Raw genomic sequence first — 21,696 nt, forward strand, 5'->3', positions numbered from 1 at the left:
TATATACTATTAAGAGCAATATAAAAATACTGATAAGATATATGTTAAACAATTATATCAATATATATATATGTACATATTCATGCATACATACAAACGTGCGCGCACACATACAAAATATCTATCTGCATTAGGTACAGTACTATAGCCGGAAATGGGTATCTACGACCTACATCATGTGAATCGATCTCAAGGTGAACAGCGGCAGTATATAAAGAAGACCTGCGCGAGCTTCGTACACAGCAGTTAGGTGGTTGCACTAATCCTCAGAAGGTGTGCATGGTGGACATTTCTCACAGTACATTCAAGTTTTATAACTAGTTTATTGTGCTTTTCTTAATTAACACAAGTATAATCTCACACAGATACTTCATCCTGTCATTTCAGATGAAGAGACTTTTGTTGCTGGTCGCGATTTTCGCCCTCGTGGTTGCTGACGACGACAATGACGCAACTGATGGCGTCGAGGGTCGTTCCAGAAGCCAAGCTCAGTCAGGCAAGAAGGAATCCCGATTCCTTGGAGGATTAGGAGGTTTTGGCCCCGTTGGAGGATTGGGAGGAGGATTTGGATTGGGTGGCGGTCTTGGAGGACTGGGTGGAGGATTTGGAGTTGACCCAGCACTTGCAGGAGGATTTGGAGTTGACCCAGCACTTGCAGGAGGATTTGGATTCAATCCAGCTCTTGCAGGTGGATTTGGAGTAAATCCTGTGTTCGGAGGAGTAAATCCTGCATTTAGTCCAGTGGCTCCTCCCTCCACATGCCGCTACTGGTGCAGGACACCCGAGGGTCAGGCCTACTGCTGTGAGAACATCAACCAGCCACAGAGTGCTGCTGGTGTAGTCAAACCGGGATTCTGTCCCCCCGTTCGTCCAGTGTGTCCTCTTAGGAGCTTCCAGCCACCTTTCACTTGCTCTAACGACGGCGCTTGCGGAGGCATCGACAAGTGCTGCTTCGACAGATGTCTCGGCGAGCACGTGTGCAAGGCTCCTCTGGGCATTGGGCGATAGGTATCCTGTGGTAATTGCAGGTATTTGATGAAATTCATCAGTACCTCTGCGAGGTAGGATGATTTCATTGCCTTTTCTTATATGTAAAAAATGTAAATATATACAATAAACACCAAACGATAAATAATGAAGTCTTATGATTGCCTTACCGTTTATAATTTCTTATCTCTTGGTGCTGTTTATATTCAGTGAGGTATGAAATTGCATCCTTCGACGTTATTACCACAACATAGCTTTAAAGAAAGGAAATATCTGGTAAATGACTCACAGTCACATTTTAATCCTCTGCAAGCCTTTACCAGAATAAAAAGAATGCATCAATTGTTCTAGAATATCTTGGAAATTCTAAAATACTCGAAAAGATTATCAGATAACATAGTAATGTGGACATAGACGGTATATATCAGAGCTATTCAACTCTTAAGAGGGCCGGATAATCAATATGAAATTGATGGAAGGGCTATACATTTACCTTCTATTTTTTCTGTTCAATAAACTCCTGAATATTGAAAGAAACGAGATTTGTTTTCAATTTCCACTAAATTCGTACATATATATAAATATATATATATACATATATATATACGTATATATATTTATGAAAAGGAAAACGGCCACAGAAGAAGTGAAAATAAATCGTGACGTATCGATCTCTTCCCGAGTTCCTTTTTCGTCTGGAGAGGAATTCGTGAAGAGTTCGAAACGCCACGATTTATTTTTAAGTCTTACTTTGGCTGTTTTCCTTTTCATCTTTGTGTACACGTTATTGTGTTTATGTGTGAGTCATATATATATATATATATATATATATATATATAAATATATATAAATATATATATATATTTATATATATGTGTGGTTGTGTGTGTTTGTATGTGTGTATATGCATTAAAGGTATATATGTGTGTTGGAGAGTGTGTGTGTATGTACAGCATATGCGAAAAGTATATGTACTTGTGAATTTATCTTGTGGTTTTCCGACTACAATTACTGATTTATACGATCAGGGTTTTATTAGGTATTGGAGGAAAATGCAAAAATATCCTTTGAAAACACAAGAGCACCAAAAATGTGGATATCTGAATTCTTAGAGATGGACTTCTTTTATCCGGAAACTGATTTTAAATTGACACGCTACCTTGTGAAGCACATTTACCATTAAACTACTAAGGCATCACTGACTGTGATTATGAATTAATCTCGTACAACCATGAGTCTCACGGAATATATTTTGCTGTACCTGTAATATATATACGTCATATATATATATATATGTATATATATATATATATATATATATATATATATATATATATATAAACACTCACTTACATACATATATATACACACAGACACAAATATATATGTACGCACACATTACATGTATATTTTATATATCTGTATGTATATATATACACAAACGTATTTGTATGTGTATGTGCATCTATATATCATATATTAGTGTATATATATACATACACACACACACATATATATATATATATATATATATGTATGTATGTATAAACATATATCATATACACAAATATATGATATATGTTCATATACCCACACACACATATATGTATAAAAGGTATGAATGAGAATGAATATCTTCACAATACAAGAGATGTATTTGACCGGTTTCAATTATATCATCGTCAGAAATTCATTCTCATTTTACACTTTATACATTTGTCTACATGAATACGGTACATACATATATATTTATATACATACATATATATACATATATATACATATATATTATATATGTACACACACACACACATATATGTATATATATGTACACACACACATATATGTATATATATATGTACACACACATACATATATGTATATATGTATATATATGTACACACACACATATATATGTGTGTGCACATATGTATACACACATCCACACACACACATTCATGTATGCATATACAGACACATATCTTTATGTATATATAGATAGACAGATATAGATATAGATTTGTGTGTGTGTGCATGAGCGTTTGTATGTGTATTTACGTATATATAGATATGTACAAAATCCATGACTGTATTAAAGTAGACAATCACACAAACATATATATACACTATACACACACATATAATTATATGTATATATTTTTGTGTATAATTGTATATATTATATATATATGTATATATATATGCATCTAGACATACATCTATGTATATATATACACACATATCTATATATATGTGTATGTGTATACATTTGCACAATATGCATGTATATATACATGTATATATGCATATATACACATGTTTCTGCATGTATGTGTATATACAAAGAGATAAAAATATACTTACCGTAATTATTGGACATATAGTATATCTATAAATGTCTGCAAATAAATGCGTCCATATACACTGCTTTACACACACATACAGCCAGCGGCATGTGGGACGGTCTCAAGGACAACTGAGGCAGTATATATAGCAGGCTGCACTACTCACGGGCACAGTAGCAAGGTGCCTGCACTGATCCTCGAAAGGTGGGTACAATAAAAGTTGGAAGACCTAATTATGTGAAAAATCTGGAGTTTTATTTTCATGGTGCACATGTTTGTGAGTAGGTGGTTCCCTTTTTAATGTTTGCAGGCTCAGTATAATGTAAATATTCAAATATTTCAGATGAAGAGACTTTTGTTGCTGGTCGCGATTTTCGCCCTCGTGGTTGCTGACGACGACAATGACGCAACTGATGGCTTCGAGGGTCGTTCCAGAAGCAAAGCTCAGTCGGGCAAGAAGGAATCCCGATTCCTTGGAGGATTAGGGGGTTTTGATCCCATTGGAGGATTGGGAGGAGGATTTGGATTGGGTGGCGGTCTTGGAGGACTGGGTGGAGGATTTGGAGTTGACCCAGCACTTGCAGGAGGATTCGGATTCAATCCAGCTCTTGCAGGTGGATTTGGAGTAAACCCTGTTTTCGGAGGAGTAAATCCTGCATTTAGTCCTGTGGCTCCTCCCTCCACATGCCGCTACTGGTGCAGGACACCCGAGGGTCAGGCCTACTGCTGTGAGAACATCAACCAGCCACAGAGTGCTGCTGGTGTAGTCAAACCGGGATTCTGTCCCCCCGTTCGCCCAGTGTGTCCTCTTAGGAGCTTCCAGCCACCTTTCACTTGCTCTAACGACGGCGCTTGCGGAGGCATCGACAAGTGCTGCTTCGACAGATGTCTCGGCGAGCACGTGTGCAAGGCTCCTCTGGGCATTGGGCGATAGGTATCCTGTGGTAATTGCAGGTATTTGATGAAATTCATCAGTACCTCTGCGAGGTAGGATGATTTCATTGCCTTTTCTCATATGTAAAAATTGTAAATATATACAATAAACACCTAAGAAAAAAAGAATGAAGTCTATCACCGTTTATAATTTCTTATCCGTTAGTTATGTTTATATTCATTGAGACATAAAAATACACAAGAAATCTATTTTTGTTGAGTCTTAAGAAAATAATACCAATTCTTAAAACGATGCGAAGTTTGATTCAAACTTTTCCCTTACTTCTTCCATGCACAAATCTCATCCTTTGACTGTATAACACTACATAGCTTAAGGAAAATCATGTATCTGGTAAATGACTCGCATATTTTCATCGTCTTCAAATTTTAACCACAATCAAAATTTGCAGGAAGTGTTTTGATATATCTTTCCAATGTTTTAGTCAATAAATGTTACTGAGAATTCAAAGATACTCGAAAAAATTATCACTGATAACGCAGAATCTTGGATATAGACGGTCTATGTCTGGGCTATTCAGTTGTCTTGGAAGGGCCGGATGTTCAATCTGGAATCGAATGAAGGGTCTACTTTCATCTTCCCTCCACCTGTTCTCTCTAAACTCTTGTATATAATATATATATATATATATATATATATATATATATATATATACATATATGTGTGTGTGTATATAAATCAAAAATCATTTGTTTTTCATTTTTCGCTAAACACTTAGGTGTGTATATGTATATGTACATATATAATATATATATATATATATATATGTATATATATTGATTTATATATTTGTCTGTAAATCATACATTCCAACTAATAATCATTGTTTATTACATATTCACTCAGCTGATTAATACGGTTGGTCATCATACACACACACATATATATAGGCATAAACACACATATATGCATACAGATTAAAAACCTAAAGAAAGTAGCTGGACGGGCACTGCGCCAGTTCACATTAAGCCAATATCATTTATAGAAATATATATATGTATATATAATTGCACACATATATGTATACATACTAAAAACCTGAAGAAAATAGCTGATCGGGCAATGCGCCATTTCACATTAAGCCAAAATAATTTATAGAAATATGTATATATATTTCTATAAAATACATTTAATTGCATACACACATACACACACACACATATATATGCGTACATATTAAAAACCAGAAGAAAATAACGACGGACACTACGCCAGTTCACAATAAGCCAATATCATTTATAGAATGTAATGTTGTTAAGGTAACTTTTCACTTCCCAACCACATCAGAGTTCCACCTACTGCAATGTTAAACACGTCACTGTCACCTATCCACACCCACGTTTTATCCACCTCATCTGGAGAGTTAATTAGTCACCCAGGAGCCACCGCGCGTATACCCGGAACGAGACGGTGTTCCCTGTTCATTTGCTCGGAACTGTCTATATGCATGTATTTTCATCTAGATGGATAGATTGGTAGATAGACAGAAATACATAAATATAATAGACAAACGCTAAGCAAGGAAAGACTTAAATATATCTATATATAACTTATATTCTATTTGTTTATCTATTTCTGCATATATCTTTTAATGTTATGGCAGATACACACATGCAATGGCTGTGAGGTGTGTGTGTAGATAAACGTATATATGTATGCACACATAAAGTTAATACTTTTTTTCACTTCTAAACAGACTTCTTGAAAAAAAAGTAATGTTTTGCAAAAAGTGGCCTTCCGATGCTAATAAAAAACAAACGCATATTCTACCGGGACGGGGTACATATAGACAGCGGCATGTAAGGCGGCCTCAGGGTCAGCTGCAGACAGTATATAAAGAAGACCTGCTGTACTCATGCACAGCAGTTAGGTGCCTGCACTGATCCTCGAAAGGTGAGTGCGGCGCAAGTTTCTTGAAATATTCACATGGATTTTTCTTATTTGGATGCTTTCTTTGAATGGATATACATGTTTTATATAATAGAAATATATATTTTTTCTCAGATGAAGAGACTTTTGTTGCTGGTCGCGATTTTCGCCCTCGTGGTTGCTGACGACGATAATGACGCAACTGATGGCGTCGAGGGTCGTTCCAGAAGCCAAGCTCAGTCGGGCAAGAAGGAATCCCGATTCCTTGGAGGATTAGGGGGTTTTGATCCCATTGGAGGATTGGGAGGAGGATTTGGATTGGGTGGCGGTCTTGGAGGACTGGGTGGAGGATTTGGAGTTGACCCAGCACTTGCAGGAGGATTTGGATTCAATCCAGCTCTTGCAGGTGGATTTGGAGTAAACCCTGTGTTCGGAGGAGTAAATCCTGCATTTAGTCCTGTGGCTCCTCCCTCCACATGCCGCTACTGGTGCAGGACACCCGAGGGTCAGGCCTACTGCTGTGAGAACATCAACCAGCCACAGAGTGCTGCTGGTGTAGTCAAACCGGGATTCTGTCCCCCCGTTCGCCCAGTGTGTCCTCTTAGGAGCTTCCAGCCACCTTTCACTTGCTCTAACGACGGCGCTTGCGGAGGCATCGACAAGTGCTGCTTCGACAGATGTCTCGGCGAGCACGTGTGCAAGGCTCCTCTGGGCATTGGGCGATAGGTATCCTGTAGTAATTGCAGGTATTTGATGAAATGCATCAGTACCTCTGCGAGGTAGGATGATTTCATTACCATTTCTCATATGTAAAAAATGTAAATATATACAATAAACACCAAACGATAAATAATGAAACCTTATAATTGCCTTACCGTTTACAATTTCTTATCTCTTGGTGCTGTTTATATTCAGTGAGGTATGAAATTACATCCTTCCACGTTGTTAACACAACATAGCTTTAAAGAAAGGAAATATCTGGTAAATGACTCACAGTAACATTTTAATCCTCTGCAAGCCTTTGCCAGAATAAAGAGAATGCATCTAGTGTTCTAGAATATATTCTTGGTGATTCTAAAATACTCGAAAAGGAATATCTGATAACTTAGTAATTTGGACATAGACGATATATGTCAGAACTATTCAACTGTCATAGAAGAGCCGGATAACCAGTCTGAAGGGTTATACATTTATCTTCCCTCCATTTTTTTTTTCTGTTCACTAAACTGAATATTGAAAGAAACGAAAATACACACACACACACACATATATATATATGAAAAGGAAAACAGCAACAGAAGATATGAAAACAAATTGTGACGTTTCGAACTCTTCACGTCTGAAGATGAACTAGAAATGTCACGATTTATTTTCACTACTTATTGTGGCTGTTTTCTTTTTCATCTTTGTGTACACGTTATTGTGTTTGTGTCATATATATATGTGTGTGTGTTTGCATGTCTGTGTGTGTGTTTGTGTGTGTGTTTGTGTGTGAGAGAGAGAGAGTGTATTGTGTGTAATTACAGCATATACTAAAGGTATAAATTTGTATTTATGAATTTATCATGTGGTTTTCCGACTACAATTTCTGATTTATACGATCAGGGTTATATTGGATATAGGAGGAAAATGCAAAAATAGCCTTTGAAAACAAAAGAGCAGAAAAAATGTGAATAAATTCCTTAGAGATGGAATTCTTTTATCCGGAAACTGACTTTAAATTGACACGCTAGCTTGTGATGCACATATACCATTAAACTACTAAGGCATCACTGACTGTGATTATGGATTAATCTCGTACAACCATGAGTCTCACTGAATTTATTTGGCTGTACCTGGAATATATATATATATATATATATATATATATGTGTGTGTGTGTGTGTGTGTGTGTGTGTGTATGTGTGAATATACATACACACACACACAAATTTAACCGGTTTCGATCATATCTTCGTCAGAAATTAATTCTCATTATACCTTTTATACATTTGTCAACATGAATACGGTACACACTTATATATTCATATACATACACACATATATACATATATATACATATACATATATATATATATATACATATATATGTACACACACACACATATATACTCACACACACACACACACACACACACACATATATATATATATATATATATATATATATATATATATGAATATGTATGTGTTTATGTGTGCGTATATATATATATATACACATGTATGTGTATACATATATATATATATATATATATATATATATATATATATATATGTAGTGTACGGCTGCGCACTCGCCGACTCTAAGGTCGATCTCACCTGGACTAACATCGTCCTCGGGCGCCGAGTGGTTGAGGCCACATGCCTGCCTCCTCTACCACGGAACAAAGGACGCGGGGAACTCTGCGATGCTGCCATTTGATTCGAATGAGACGTCCCGGGCTCCGCTTCCACCAACGATGCGGGCGCACTCGCTGTGCACCCGCACGAGGCTGGTGCTTCACCCGCCATTCGCGCCTCGACCACGTGACTCTAGTGCGACTTCATAAGCCGTGACCAAAGCCATACGAGCCGCCAAAGACAGTCTTGAGAACTAATGTGAACATGGTTATAAAAATAACCAAAGAACGTATTTTAAACCAAGTCTCGTTACTTGGATGGCGTTGAAGTCTCCGATAAAAAAAATAAAAATTTATTGATTTTCTAAATCCAATACCGTATAGAGTTACAGCCCGAAATGCACAGTTTCCAAGTAAATTGTACATACCAGTTTTCCTAGGTATTCTTTCCTTTATAATTATTTTTTAAATATTCTATCCCTTTGGCGACGCTTCCAAAGTGTCAATGTAACCCACGAAGAGAGTAATGGTTGTTACATATTTTGGCTGTTTGTTTTTCTCTTCCTCTCTCTTTTCATGGTGGTTCGGGTCCTTTGGGTTGTTTGGACTATCGAACTATCGGGTTGGTCTTCCGAAGCTTTGCGTATCTTCTTTTCGCGCCATGCTTAGGGGAAGACAGTTCGGTCCTGACTTCTATGCAAAACAGTGGTTCCGCTCTTGGTATTGTGCTCGCTTTGGATTTACTTCGTCTTGGATTTACCTCGCTTCACGCCAGGATTGACAAATCCGTTTTCGCAAGATAAGTATTCTTATGGTTGTGTGTAGGAGACACCTGGTCTCTGTTGGACTTTGGCGTGTGACATGCTGCATTACTATTTGCAGGGTGCATTCTCTTCCACGAAAACCCAAAGCAGCCTTTTGATTGCACAAAGGGTCAGAGCATAAAAAGGACCACTCACATAGAAGGGACACTGCTTGAGGATCCCTACCTCCAGTGTGCCATTTCCTCTTTTTAAGCTGAGTTATAACTTAGTTTTTTTGTTGTTGTTTTTATGATTGGTTGTTTCTTTGTTTCTTTTTTTCCCCAGCGTGAGGATCCGTACCTCCTGGGAGAAAGATCTTCCACATTCTCGCCCGTATTTTTAGGGCCGTTTTAGCTTGTCTTTGCCGTTTTTTTTTTATTTTTTTTTATTTTACTTTGCCTTGGTCGATTCCTGCCTGACCTTGTGGGTGTTCAGACAGTCTTCGTGATCTATGCCCTTTTGGTGTTATTCTATTTTTTTGGCTTCCGACGCTAAATTGTTTCTTACACCACGTTATTCTTTCGTTACACAAGTGTTTTTATTCAGAGTTTCTCAGCACTATTCTTTTTATGTTAATCTCCATTCTGGGTTGGAGATTAACTTATTTAAATTAGGGTTTAGTGTATTTCTTTTCGTGCTTATACTCTGCTTAAAAATACTGACGGAGTTGGGACGCCAACTTAGGGGTAAATGTTAGTGAGTTATTTTTTTTTTTTTACATCTGGTGTTAATTTCCACGTGCATCACCCCCGCTGTGATTAAATTGGTAATGTACGCAACTATCAAAATTTCTCATGACTGAATTATTTGTAGCCCTCCCTAATGAGTGCAATTTGTTAAATAAAATATCATACCGTCATAAAACTTTCACTCAGTCCCAGTCAGGAAAACAAATGACATCGGTGTTAAGTTCTGGTTCTCACTAAAGCTGAATGCTTAACGTTCTTGGGCTTGGGTCACCTAAACAGCACATTGCTGGTTACTCTATCTCGCAACCCGGAAAGGCTGTAAAAAGGCTAGACAAATCAGAGTATATTAAGCTGATATCCTAGAATAGATCATATCTTTGCTACACTTGGGTTCCCACTGCCAGCAGGTGGATGCTCAACCCGAAGGGAAGAGGAAGAATTCTATGAACATTTTTCTTCCATACACGTCCACGCAGACGCTCAGCCTACGCTATTTCCCTTTTCACATTTACACACTTACACATCCAACATTCAGTACACAAATTCTGAATTTTCCTTCCACCCTCTTCTCATACAACATTCACAACCCCATGCACAACACACACGGTTCCCGAACCTACTAATCGGGTGGTGGCAGCGTGACGTAGGCCTGGAACCTTACATCTGTTCACTGCAGACGAATCTTTTCCTGAATAATTTTATTCTTATCCTCGGTCGAGCCCGAACTCAACCAGACACATAAAAATCTACTTGGTCTACGCCCCGCTACAATATACATACACACATATATTCATATATATAGAGACAGATAGATATAGATATGTGTGTATGTGGGCGCGAGCGTATGTGTATTTACGTATATATAGATATGCATAAAATCCATGACTGTATTAAAGTAGACACTTAATCACACACACACACTTATATATACATACATATATACACACACACATACATATATGTATATATTTGGGTGTATATATGTATATATTATATATATGTATATATAATAAGTGCATAAAGATATATATGTATTTATACACATGCATCTATATATATGCACCATATGCATGTATATCTACCTGTATATATACATGTACACACATTTGTGCATATATGTGTATATATAAAGAGATGAAGATATACATACCATAATTATTGGACATACAGTATATCTATAACTGTCTGTAGATAAATGTGAACATATACACACATACAGCCAGCGGCATGTGTGACGGTCTCAAGGACAATTGAAGCAGTATATATAGCAGGCTGCACTACTCATGGGCACAGTAGCAAGGTGCCTGCACTGATCCTCGAAAGGTGGGTACAACACAAGTTGGAAGACTTATGTATGTGGAAAACCTGAGGTTTTATTTTTATGTTGCACTGTAATGTTTACAGGCTCAGAATAATGTGAATATTCAAATATCATTTCAGATGAAGAGACTTTTGTTGCTGGTCGCGATTTTTGCCCTCGTGGTTGCTGACGACGACAATGACGCAACTGATGGCGTCGAGGGTCGTTCCAGAAGCAAAGCTCAGTCGGGCAAGAAGGAATCCCGATTCCTTGGAGGATTAGGGGGTTTTGATCCCATTGGAGGATTGGGAGGAGGATTTGGATTGGGTGGCGGTCTTGGAGGACTGGGTGGAGGATTTGGAGTTGACCCAGCACTTGCAGGAGGATTCGGATTCAATCCAGCTCTTGCAGGTGGATTTGGAGTAAACCCTGTGTTCGGAGGAGTAAATCCTGCATTTAGTCCAGTGGCTCCTCCCTCCACATGCCGCTACTGGTGCAGAACACCCGAGGGTCAGGCCTACTGCTGTGAGAACATCAACCAGCCACAGAGTGCTGCTGGTGTAGTCAAACCGGGATTCTGTCCCCCCGTTCGCCCAGTGTGTCCTCTTAGGAGCTTCCAGCCACCTTTCACTTGCTCTAACGACGGCGCTTGCGGAGGCATCGACAAGTGCTGCTTCGACAGATGTCTCGGCGAGCACGTGTGCAAGGCTCCTCTGGGCATTGGGCGATAGGTATCCTGTGGTAATTGCAGGTATTTGATGAAATTCATCAGTACCTCTGCGAGGTAGGATGATTTCATTGCCTTTTCTCATATGTAAAAAATGTAAATATATACAATAAACACCTAAGAAAAAAAGAATGAAGTCTATCACCGTTTATAATTTCTTATCCGTTGGTTTTGTTTACATTCATTGAGGCATAAAAATGCACAAGAAATCTATTTTTGTAGAGTCTTAAGAAAATAATACCAATTCTTAAGACGATGCGAAGTTTGATTCAAACTTTTCCCTTACTTCTTCCATGCACAAATCTCATCCTTTGACTGTATAACACTACATAGCTTAAGGAATACCATGCATCTGGTAAATGACTCGCATATTTTCATCATCTTCAAGTCTTAACCAGATTAAACATTTGCATGAAGTGTTTTGATATATCTTTCCAATGTTTTAGTCAATAAATGTTACTGAGAATTCAAAGATACTCGAAAAAATTATCACTGATAACGCAGAATCTTGGATATAGACGGTCTATGTCTGGGCTATTCAGTTGTCTTGGAAGGGCCGGATGTTCAATCTTGAATCGAATGAAGGGTCTACTTTAATCTTCCCTCCACCTGTTCTCTCTAAACTCTTGTATATAAATATATATATATATATGTATATAAATCATAAATCATTTGTTTTTCATTTTCGCTAAACACGTAGGTGTGTATATGTATATGTACAAATATAAAACATATATATATTCATTCATATATTTGTCTGTAAATCATACAGTCCAACTAATAATCATTGTTTATTACATATTCATTCAGCTGATTAATACGGTCGATCATCATACACACACATATATGCATACAGATTAAAAACCTAAAGAAAGTAGCTGGACGGGCACTGGGCCAGTTCACATTAAGCCAATATAATTTATAGAAATATAGATATGTATATATAATTGCACACATATATGTATACAGATTAAAAACCTGAAGAAAATAGCTGGTCGGGCAATGCGCCATTTCACATTAAGCCAATATAATTTATAGAAATATGTATATATATATTTCTATAAAAGATATATATATATATAATTGCATACACACATACACACACACACACACATATATATATATATATATATATATATATATATATATATATATATATATATATGCGTACATATTAAAAACCAGAAGAATATAACGACGGACACTACGCCAGTTCACAATAAGCCAATATAATTTACAGAAAGTAATGTTGTTAAGGTAACTTTTCTCTTCCCAGCCACATTAACGTTCCACCTACTGCAATGTTAAACACGTCACTGTCACCTATCCACACCCACGTTTTATCCACCTCATCTGGAGAGTTAACTTGTCACCCAGGAGCCACCGCGCGTATACCCGGGACGAGACGGTGTTCCCTGTTCATTTGCTCGGACTGTCTATTTGCATGTATTTTCATCTAGATGGATAGATTGGTAGATAGACAGAATACATAACTATAATAGACAAACGCTAAGCAAGGAAAGACTTAAATATATATATATATAACCTATCTTCTATGTGTTTATCTATTTGTGCATATATTTTGTATTGTTATGGCAGACACACACATGCAATGGATGTGAGGTGTGTTTGTAGATAAACGTATATATGTATGCACGCATAAAGTTAATACTTTTTTCACTGCTAAACAGACTTCTTGAAAAAAAATATTTTTTTGCAAAAAGTGACCTTCCGAGGCTAATAAAAAACAAACGCATCTTCTACCGGGACGGGGTACATATAGACAGCGGCATGTGAGGCGGCCTCAGGGTCAGCTGCAGACAGTATATAAAGAAGACCTGCTGTACTCATGCACAGCAGTTAGGTGCCTGCACTGATCCTCGAAAGGTGAGTGCGGCGCAAGTTTCTTGAAATATTCACATGGATTTTTTTTATTTGAATGCTTTCTTTGAATGGATATACATGTTTTATATAATAGAAATATATATATATTTTCAGATGAAGAGACTTTTGTTGCTGGTCGCGATTTTCGCCCTCGTGGTTGCTGACGACGACAATGATGCAACTGATGGCGTCGAGGGTCGTTCCAGAAGCAAAGCTCAGTCGGGCAAGAAGGAATCCCGATTCCTTGGAGGATTAGGGGGTTTTGATCCCATTGGAGGATTGGGAGGAGGATTTGGATTGGGTGGCGGTCTTGGAGGACTGGGTGGAGGATTTGGAGTTGACCCAGCACTTGCAGGAGGATTCGGATTCAATCCAGCTCTTGCAGGTGGATTTGGAGTAAACCCTGTGTTCGGAGGAGTAAATCCTGCATTTAGTCCTGTGGCTCCTCCCTCCACATGCCGCTACTGGTGCAGGACACCCGAGGGTCAGGCCTACTGCTGTGAGAACATCAACCAGCCACAGAGTGCTGCTGGTGTAGTCAAACCGGGATTCTGTCCCCCCGTTCGCCCAGTGTGTCCTCTTAGGAGCTTCCAGCCACCTTTCACTTGCTCTAACGACGGCGCTTGCGGAGGCATCGACAAGTGCTGCTTCGACAGATGTCTCGGCGAGCACGTGTGCAAGGCTCCTCTGGGCATTGGGCGATAGGTATCCTGTGGTAATTGCAGGTATTTGATGAAATTCATCAGTACCTCTGCGAGGTAGGATGATTTCATTGCCTTTTCTTATATGTAAAAAATGTAAATATATACAATAAACATCAAAGAAAAAAGAATGAAGTCTATCACCGTTTATAATTTCTTATCCGTTGGTTTTGTTTACATTCATTGAGGCATAAAAATACACAAGAAATATATATTTGTTGTACTTGCATAGTAGTGTTTATAGGTGGGGTGTAATTGTGCAGAGTAAGCAAACAACGTAGTAATATAAGCCATGTTATCAATTTGAGAAAAGTATCTGGTACCATGAAACTGGGGAAAACAATCTTCCTATCTTTCAGTCCACACGAGCTTGGAGTCTCTCAGACAGTGGCACTGATGTTTGCTTTCCTAACAGATGCTTCAGGGAATATATTATACATTATCTAGTGAGATTCCTAAGTAGCTGCCAGAGATGTATAATGATCTCATGAAATAAAATTAATGAAGGAATTTTAAAGTGAAAAAGTTACATAAAACATGCATTTGTACATATGTGTGAACTACAGTGACGTGTGCGCCAGTGATGCATATGACTAACAGCGTTCTTTCTAACTGCTCCTATTTATACTGCATACCCTCCTATGTCAAGTGCTATATTTCTGTAACGAGGCAACACTGTATGTGACACTCTGTTAATGCTCGTCAGACGAAGCACGGTTTCTAACGGAGCTCCATAAAAGCCTGTTGATATTCCCCGAATCTGAAACTTCTTGGAGAAAAGAACCTACAGGATTACCACAGTTGTTTCCCTCATGTATCGTGAAATTCTACGCCACACACAGGTTAACCACACTTCACATTCATACTGTATACGTGGTCAATAACACTGATACATTTCAGAAACGGGAAATGTCAAGCATAGTTAATTTCCCATTTAACTTTTCAACTAGCTTTTAAGAAGAGATGGAAGGATAGACCATGATAGGAAAAAAAATGTTTTTTGTTATATTTTATTTTATATTATATTTACAGTATTTTTCCACGCAGTTTTATAAGAAACAAAAATGAATAGGCTTGATGAAACCATCCTATCTCGCAAAGATACTGATGAATTTTATCAAATACCTGCAATTACCAGATACCTATCGCCCAATACCCAGAGGAGCCTTGCACACGTGCTCGCCGAGACATCTGTCGAAGCAGCACTTGTCGATGCCTCCGCAAGCGCCGTCGTTAGAGCAAGTGAAAGGTGGCTGGAAGCTCCTAAGAGGACACACTGGGCGAACGGGGGGACAGAATCCCGGTTTGACTACACCAGCAGCACTCTGTGGCTGGTTGATGTTCTCACAGCAGTAGGCCTGACCCTCGGGTGTCCTGCACCAGTAGCGGCATGTGGAGGGAGGAGCCACAGGACTAAATGCAGGATTTACTCCTCCGAACACAGGGTTTACTCCAAATCCACCTGCAAGAGCTGGATTGAATCCGAATCCTCCTGCAAGTGCTGGGTCAACTCCAAATCCTCCACCCAGTCCTCCAAGACCGCCACCCAATCCAAATCCTCCTCCCAATCCTCCAATGGGATCAAAACCCCCTAATCCTCCAAGGAATCGGGATTCCTTCTTGCCCGACTGAGCTTTGCTTCTGGAACGACCCTCGACGCCATCAGTTGCATCATTGTCGTCGTCAGCAACCACGAGGGCGAAAATCGCGACCAGCAACAAAAGTCTCTTCATCTGAAAAATATATATATATTTCTATTATATAAAACATGTATATCCATTTAAAGAAAGCATTCAAATAAAAAATCCATGTGAATATTTCAAGAAACTTGCGCCGCACTCACCTTTCGAGGATCAGTGCAGGCACCTAACTGCTGTACATGAGTACAGCAGGTCTTCTTTATATACTGTCTGCAGCTGACCCTGAGGCCGCCTTACATGCCGCTGTCTATATGTACCCCGTCCCGGTAGAAGATGCGTTTGTTTTTTATTAGCATCGGAAGGCCACTTTTAGCAAATCATGACTTTTTTTCAAGAAGTCTATTTAGCAGTGAAAAAAGTATTAACTTTATGTGTGCATACATATATACGTTTATCTACAAACACACCTCACATCCATTGCATGTGTGTGTCTACCATAACAATACAAAATATATGCACAAATAGATAAACACATAGAAGATAGGTTATATATATATATTTAAGTCTTTCCTTGCTTAGCGTTTGTCTATTATAGTTATGTATTCTGTCTATCTACCAATCTATCCATCTAGATGAAAATACATGCAAATAGACAGTCCGAGCAAATGAACAGCTAACACCGTCTCGTTCCGGGTATACGCGCGGTGGCTCCTGGGTGACAAGCTAACTCTCCAGATGAGGTGGATAAAACGTGGGTGTGGATAGGTGACAGTGGCGTGTTTAACATTGCAGTAGGTGGAACGTTAATGTGGCTGGGAAGAGAAAAGTTACCTTAACAACATTACTTTCTTTAAATTATATTGGCTTATTGTGAACTGGTGTAGGGTCCGTCGTTATATTCTTCTGGTTTTTAATATGTACGCATATATATATATGTGTGTGTGTATGTGTGTATGCAATTATATATATCTTTTATAGAAATATATATATACATATTTCTATAAATTATTTTGGCTTAATGTGAAATGGCGCATTGCCCGACCAGCTATTTTCTTCAGGTTTTTAATCTGTATACATATATGTGTGCAATTATATATACATATATATATATTTCTATAAATTATATTGGATTAATATGAACTGGCGCAGTGCCCGTCCATCTACTTTCTTTAGGTTTTTAATCTGTATGCATATATGTGTGTGTATGCTTATGTATATGTGTGTGTGTATGATGACCAACCGTATTAATCAGCTGAGTTAATATGTAATAAATATTGATTATTAGTTGGAATGTATGATTTACAGACAAATATATAAATCAATATATGTATATTATATATGTACATATACATATACACACCTAAGTGGTTAGCGAAAAATGAAAAACAAATGATTTATGATTTATACACACACACACACACACACATATATATATATATAAATATATATATATATATATTCATATACAAGAGTTTAGAGAGAACAGGTGGAGGGAAGATTAAAGTAGACCCTTCATTCGATTCCAGATTGAACATCCGGCCCTTCCAGGACAACTGAATAGCCCAGACATAGACCGTCTATATCCAAGATTCTGCGTTATCAGTGATAATTTTTTCGAGTATCTTTGAATTCTCAGTAAAAATATTGACTATAACATTGCAAAGATATATCAAAACACTTAATGCAAATTTTTAATCTGATTAAGACTTGAAGATGATGCATGATTTTCCTTAAGCTTTGTAGTGTTATACAGTCAAAGGATGAGATTTGTGCATGGAAGAAGTAAGGGAAAAGTTTGAATCAAACTTCGCATCGTCTTAAGAATTGGTATTATTTTCTTAAGACTCTACAAAAATAGATTTCTTGTGCATTTTTATGCCTCAATGAATGTAAACAAAACCAACGGATAAGAAATTATAAACGGTGATAGACTTCATTCTTTTTTCATTGGTGTTTATTGTATATATTTACATTTTTTACATATGAGAAAAGGCAATGAAATCATCCTACCTCGCAAAGGTACTGATGAATTTCATCAAATACCTGCAATTACCACAGGATACCTATCGCCCAATGCCCAGAGGAGCCTTGCACACGTGCTCGCCGAGACATCTGTCGAAGCAGCACTTGTCGATGCCTCCGCAAGCGCCGTCGTTAGAGCAAGTGAAAGGTGGCTGGAAGCTCCTAAGAGGACACACTGGGCGAACGGGGGGACAGAATCCCGGTTTGACTACACCAGCAGCACTCTGTGGCTGGTTGATGTTCTCACAGCAGTAGGCCTGACCCTCGGGTGTCCTGCACCAGTAGCGGCATGTGGAGGGAGGAGCCACAGGACTAAATGCAGGATTTACTCCTCCGAACACAGGGTTTACTCCAAATCCACCTGCAAGAGCTGGATTGAATCCAAATCCTCCTGCAAGTGCTGGGTCAACTCCAAATCCTCCACCCAGTCCTCCAAGACCGCCACCCAATCCAAATCCTCCTCCCAATCCTCCAATAGGATCAAAACCCCCTAATCCTCCAAGGAATCGGGATTCCTTCTTGCCCGACTGAGCTTTGCTTCTGGAACGACCCTCGACGCCATCAGTTGCGTCATTGTCGTCGTCAGCAACCACGAGGGCGAAAATCGCGACCAGCAACAAAAGTCTCTTCATCTGAAATATTTGAATATTTACATTATACTGAGACTGCTAACATTAAAAAAGGAACCCCCTACTCACAAACATGTGCACCATAAAAATAAAACTCAAGATTTTTCACATAATTAGGTCTTGCAACTTTTATTGTACCCACCTTTCGAGGATCAGTGCAGGCACCTTGCTACTGTGCCCGTAAGTAGTGCAGCCTGCTATATATACTGCTTCAATTGTCCTTGAGACCGTCCCACATGTCGCTGGCTGTATGTGTGTGTAAAGCAGTGTATATGGACGCATTTATTTGCAGACATTTATAGATATACTATATGTCCAATAATTATGGTAAGTATATTTTTTACTCTTTGTATATACACATACATGCAGAAACATGTGTATATATGCATATATACATGTATATATACATGCATATTGTGCAAATGTATACACATACATGTATATATAGATATATGTGCATATACATACATATATGTATGTCTAGATGCATATACATAAATACATATATATAATATATACAGTTATACACAAAAATATATACATATAATTATATGTGTGTGTATAGTGTATATATATGTGTGTGTGATTGTCTACTTTAATACAGTCATGGATTTTGTACATATCTATATATACGTAAATACACATACAAACGCTCATGCACACACACACAAATCTATATCTATATCTGTATATCTATATATACATAAAGATATGTGTCTGTATATGCATACATGCATGTGTGTGTGTGTGGATGTGTGTATACATATGTACACACACACATATATATGTGTGTGTACATATATATACATATATACATATATGTGTGTGTACATATATATACATATATGTGTGTGTACATATATATACATATATATGTGTGTGTGTGTACATATATAATATATATGTATATATATGTATATATATATGTATGAATATAAATATATATGTATGTACCGTATTAATGTTGACAAATGTATAAAGTGTAAAATGAGAATGAATTTCTGACGATGATATAATTGAAACCGGTCAAATACATCTCTTGTATTGTGAAAATATTAATTCTCATTCATACCTTTTATACATATATGTTTGTGTGGGTATATGAACATATATCATATATATGTGTATATGATATATGTTTATACATACATACATATATATATATGTGTGTGTGTGTATATATATACACTAATATATAATATATAGATGCACATACACATACAAATACGTTTGTGTATATATATATACATACAGATATATAAAATATACATGTAATGTGTGCGTACATATATATTTGTGTCTGTGTGTATATATATGTATGTAAGTGAGTGTTTATATATATATATATATATGTATATATATATATATATATATATATATATATATATATATATATATATATATATATATGACGTATATATATTACAGGTACAGCAAAATATATTCCGTGAGACTCATGGTTGTACGAGATTAATTCATAATCACAGTCAGTGATGCCTTAGTAGTTTAATGGTAAATGTGCTTCACAAGGTAGCGTGTCAATTTAAAATCAGTTTCCGGATAAAAGAAGTCCATCTCTAAGAATTCAGATATCCACATTTTTGGTGCTCTTGTGTTTTCAAAGGATATTTTTGCATTTTCCTCCTATATCTAATAAAACCCTGATCGTATAAATCAGTAATTGTAGTCGGAAAACCACAAGATAAATTCACAAGTACATATACTTTTCGCATATGCTGTACATACACACACACTCTCCAACACACATATATATACCTTTAATGCATATACACACATACAAACACACACAACCACACATATATATAAATATATATATATTTATATATATATATATATATATATATATGACTCACACATAAACACAATAACGTGTACACAAAGATGAAAAGGAAAACAGCCAAAGTAAGACTTAAAAATAAATCGTGGCGTTTCGAACTCTTCACGAATTCCTCTCCAGACGAAAAAGGAACTCGGGAAGAGATCGATACGTCACGATTTATTTTCACTTCTTCTGTGGCCGTTTTCCTTTTCATAAATATATATACACGTATATATATATATATATATATATATATATATATATATATATTTATATATATAAACGTATTTAGTGGAAATTGAAAACAAATCTCGTTTATTTCAATATTCAGGAGTTTAGTGGACAGAAAAAAAAATAGAAGGAAGGTATATGTATAGCCCATCAATTTCATATTGATTATCCGGCCCTTCTAAGAGTTGAATAACTCTGACATATACCGTCTATGTTCACATTACTACGTTATCTGATAATCTTTTCGAGTATTTTAGAATTACCAAGAATATATTCTAGAACACTAGATGCATTCTTTTTATTCTGGTAAAGGCTTGCAGATGATTAAATTGAAAAAAAATACCAGATATTTCCTTTCTTTAAAGCTATGTTGTGTTAACAACGTGGAAGGATGCAATTTCATACCTCACTGAATGTAAACTGCACCAATAGATAAGAAATTATAAACGGTAAGGCAATCATAAGACTTAATTCTGTATCGTTTCGTGTTTATTGTATATATTTACATTTTTTTACATATGAGAAAAGGCAATGAAATCATCCTACCTCGCAGAGGTACTGATGAATTTCATCAAATACCTGCAATTACCACAGGATACCTATCGCCCAATGCCCAGAGGAGCCTTGCACACGTGCTCGCCGAGACATCTGTCGAAGCAGCACTTGTCGATGCCTCCGCAAGCGCCGTCGTTAGAGCAAGTGAAAGGTGGCTGGAAGCTCCTAAGAGGACACACT

At 37.3% G+C, this 21,696-nt stretch overlaps 8 protein-coding genes across 8 annotated transcripts in view; 5 read left to right on the forward strand and 3 right to left on the reverse strand.

Annotated features, from left to right (window-relative positions):
- Nucleotides 1-387: 387 nt before the first annotated feature.
- On the forward strand, nt 388-1,135 carry LOC125038368 (glycine-rich cell wall structural protein 1-like). Its single transcript, XM_047631867.1, has one exon. The coding sequence runs from the start codon at nt 388-390 to the stop codon at nt 1,006-1,008; it is 621 nt and encodes a 206-aa protein (XP_047487823.1). The 3' UTR covers nt 1,009-1,135.
- Nucleotides 1,136-3,675: 2,540 nt separating this feature from the next.
- LOC125038395 (ctenidin-3-like) lies at nt 3,676-4,371 on the forward strand. The gene has a single exon (XM_047631903.1). It carries the CDS (start codon nt 3,676-3,678, stop codon nt 4,264-4,266), a length of 591 nt encoding a protein of 196 aa, XP_047487859.1. The 3' UTR covers nt 4,267-4,371.
- A 1,917-nt stretch (nt 4,372-6,288) lies between these two features.
- Nucleotides 6,289-7,003, forward strand: LOC125038369 (ctenidin-3-like). The gene has a single exon (XM_047631868.1). The coding sequence runs from the start codon at nt 6,289-6,291 to the stop codon at nt 6,877-6,879; it is 591 nt and encodes a 196-aa protein (XP_047487824.1). The 3' UTR covers nt 6,880-7,003.
- A 4,424-nt stretch (nt 7,004-11,427) lies between these two features.
- On the forward strand, nt 11,428-12,155 carry LOC125038396 (ctenidin-3-like). Its single transcript, XM_047631904.1, has one exon. The coding sequence runs from the start codon at nt 11,428-11,430 to the stop codon at nt 12,016-12,018; it is 591 nt and encodes a 196-aa protein (XP_047487860.1). The 3' UTR covers nt 12,019-12,155.
- A 1,857-nt stretch (nt 12,156-14,012) lies between these two features.
- LOC125038383 (ctenidin-3-like) lies at nt 14,013-14,739 on the forward strand. The gene has a single exon (XM_047631885.1). The coding sequence runs from the start codon at nt 14,013-14,015 to the stop codon at nt 14,601-14,603; it is 591 nt and encodes a 196-aa protein (XP_047487841.1). The 3' UTR covers nt 14,604-14,739.
- Nucleotides 14,740-15,642: 903 nt separating this feature from the next.
- Nucleotides 15,643-16,332, reverse strand: LOC125038394 (ctenidin-3-like). The gene has a single exon (XM_047631902.1). The coding sequence runs from the start codon at nt 16,330-16,332 to the stop codon at nt 15,742-15,744; it is 591 nt and encodes a 196-aa protein (XP_047487858.1). The 3' UTR covers nt 15,643-15,741.
- Nucleotides 16,333-18,175: 1,843 nt separating this feature from the next.
- Nucleotides 18,176-18,893, reverse strand: LOC125038391 (ctenidin-3-like). The gene has a single exon (XM_047631900.1). The coding sequence runs from the start codon at nt 18,891-18,893 to the stop codon at nt 18,303-18,305; it is 591 nt and encodes a 196-aa protein (XP_047487856.1). The 3' UTR covers nt 18,176-18,302.
- Nucleotides 18,894-21,432: 2,539 nt separating this feature from the next.
- LOC125038378 (ctenidin-3-like) overlaps nt 21,433-21,696 on the reverse strand; it is a 719-nt gene continuing 455 nt past the window's right edge. Inside the window, exon 1 of the mRNA XM_047631880.1 lies at nt 21,433-21,696. This exon is cut by the window's right edge and continues 455 nt beyond it. Coding sequence (XP_047487836.1) covers nt 21,561-21,696 — 136 coding nt within the window. The 3' untranslated portion in view covers nt 21,433-21,560.

The sequence above is a fragment of the Penaeus chinensis genome, chromosome 24, assembly GCF_019202785.1.
Source record: "Penaeus chinensis breed Huanghai No. 1 chromosome 24, ASM1920278v2, whole genome shotgun sequence".
NCBI classification, from domain to species: Eukaryota; Metazoa; Arthropoda; class Malacostraca; order Decapoda; family Penaeidae; genus Penaeus; species Penaeus chinensis.

Excerpts from the sequence above, each read along its gene's own strand:
- LOC125038368 (XM_047631867.1), top strand. The coding sequence starts at position 388 with ATGAAGAGACTTTTGTTGCTGGTCGCGATTTTCGCCCTCGTGGTTGCT.
- LOC125038395 (XM_047631903.1), top strand. The coding sequence starts at position 3,676 with ATGAAGAGACTTTTGTTGCTGGTCGCGATTTTCGCCCTCGTGGTTGCT.
- LOC125038369 (XM_047631868.1), top strand. The coding sequence starts at position 6,289 with ATGAAGAGACTTTTGTTGCTGGTCGCGATTTTCGCCCTCGTGGTTGCT.
- LOC125038396 (XM_047631904.1), top strand. The coding sequence starts at position 11,428 with ATGAAGAGACTTTTGTTGCTGGTCGCGATTTTTGCCCTCGTGGTTGCT.
- LOC125038383 (XM_047631885.1), top strand. The coding sequence starts at position 14,013 with ATGAAGAGACTTTTGTTGCTGGTCGCGATTTTCGCCCTCGTGGTTGCT.
- LOC125038394 (XM_047631902.1), bottom strand. The coding sequence starts at position 16,332 with ATGAAGAGACTTTTGTTGCTGGTCGCGATTTTCGCCCTCGTGGTTGCT.
- LOC125038391 (XM_047631900.1), bottom strand. The coding sequence starts at position 18,893 with ATGAAGAGACTTTTGTTGCTGGTCGCGATTTTCGCCCTCGTGGTTGCT.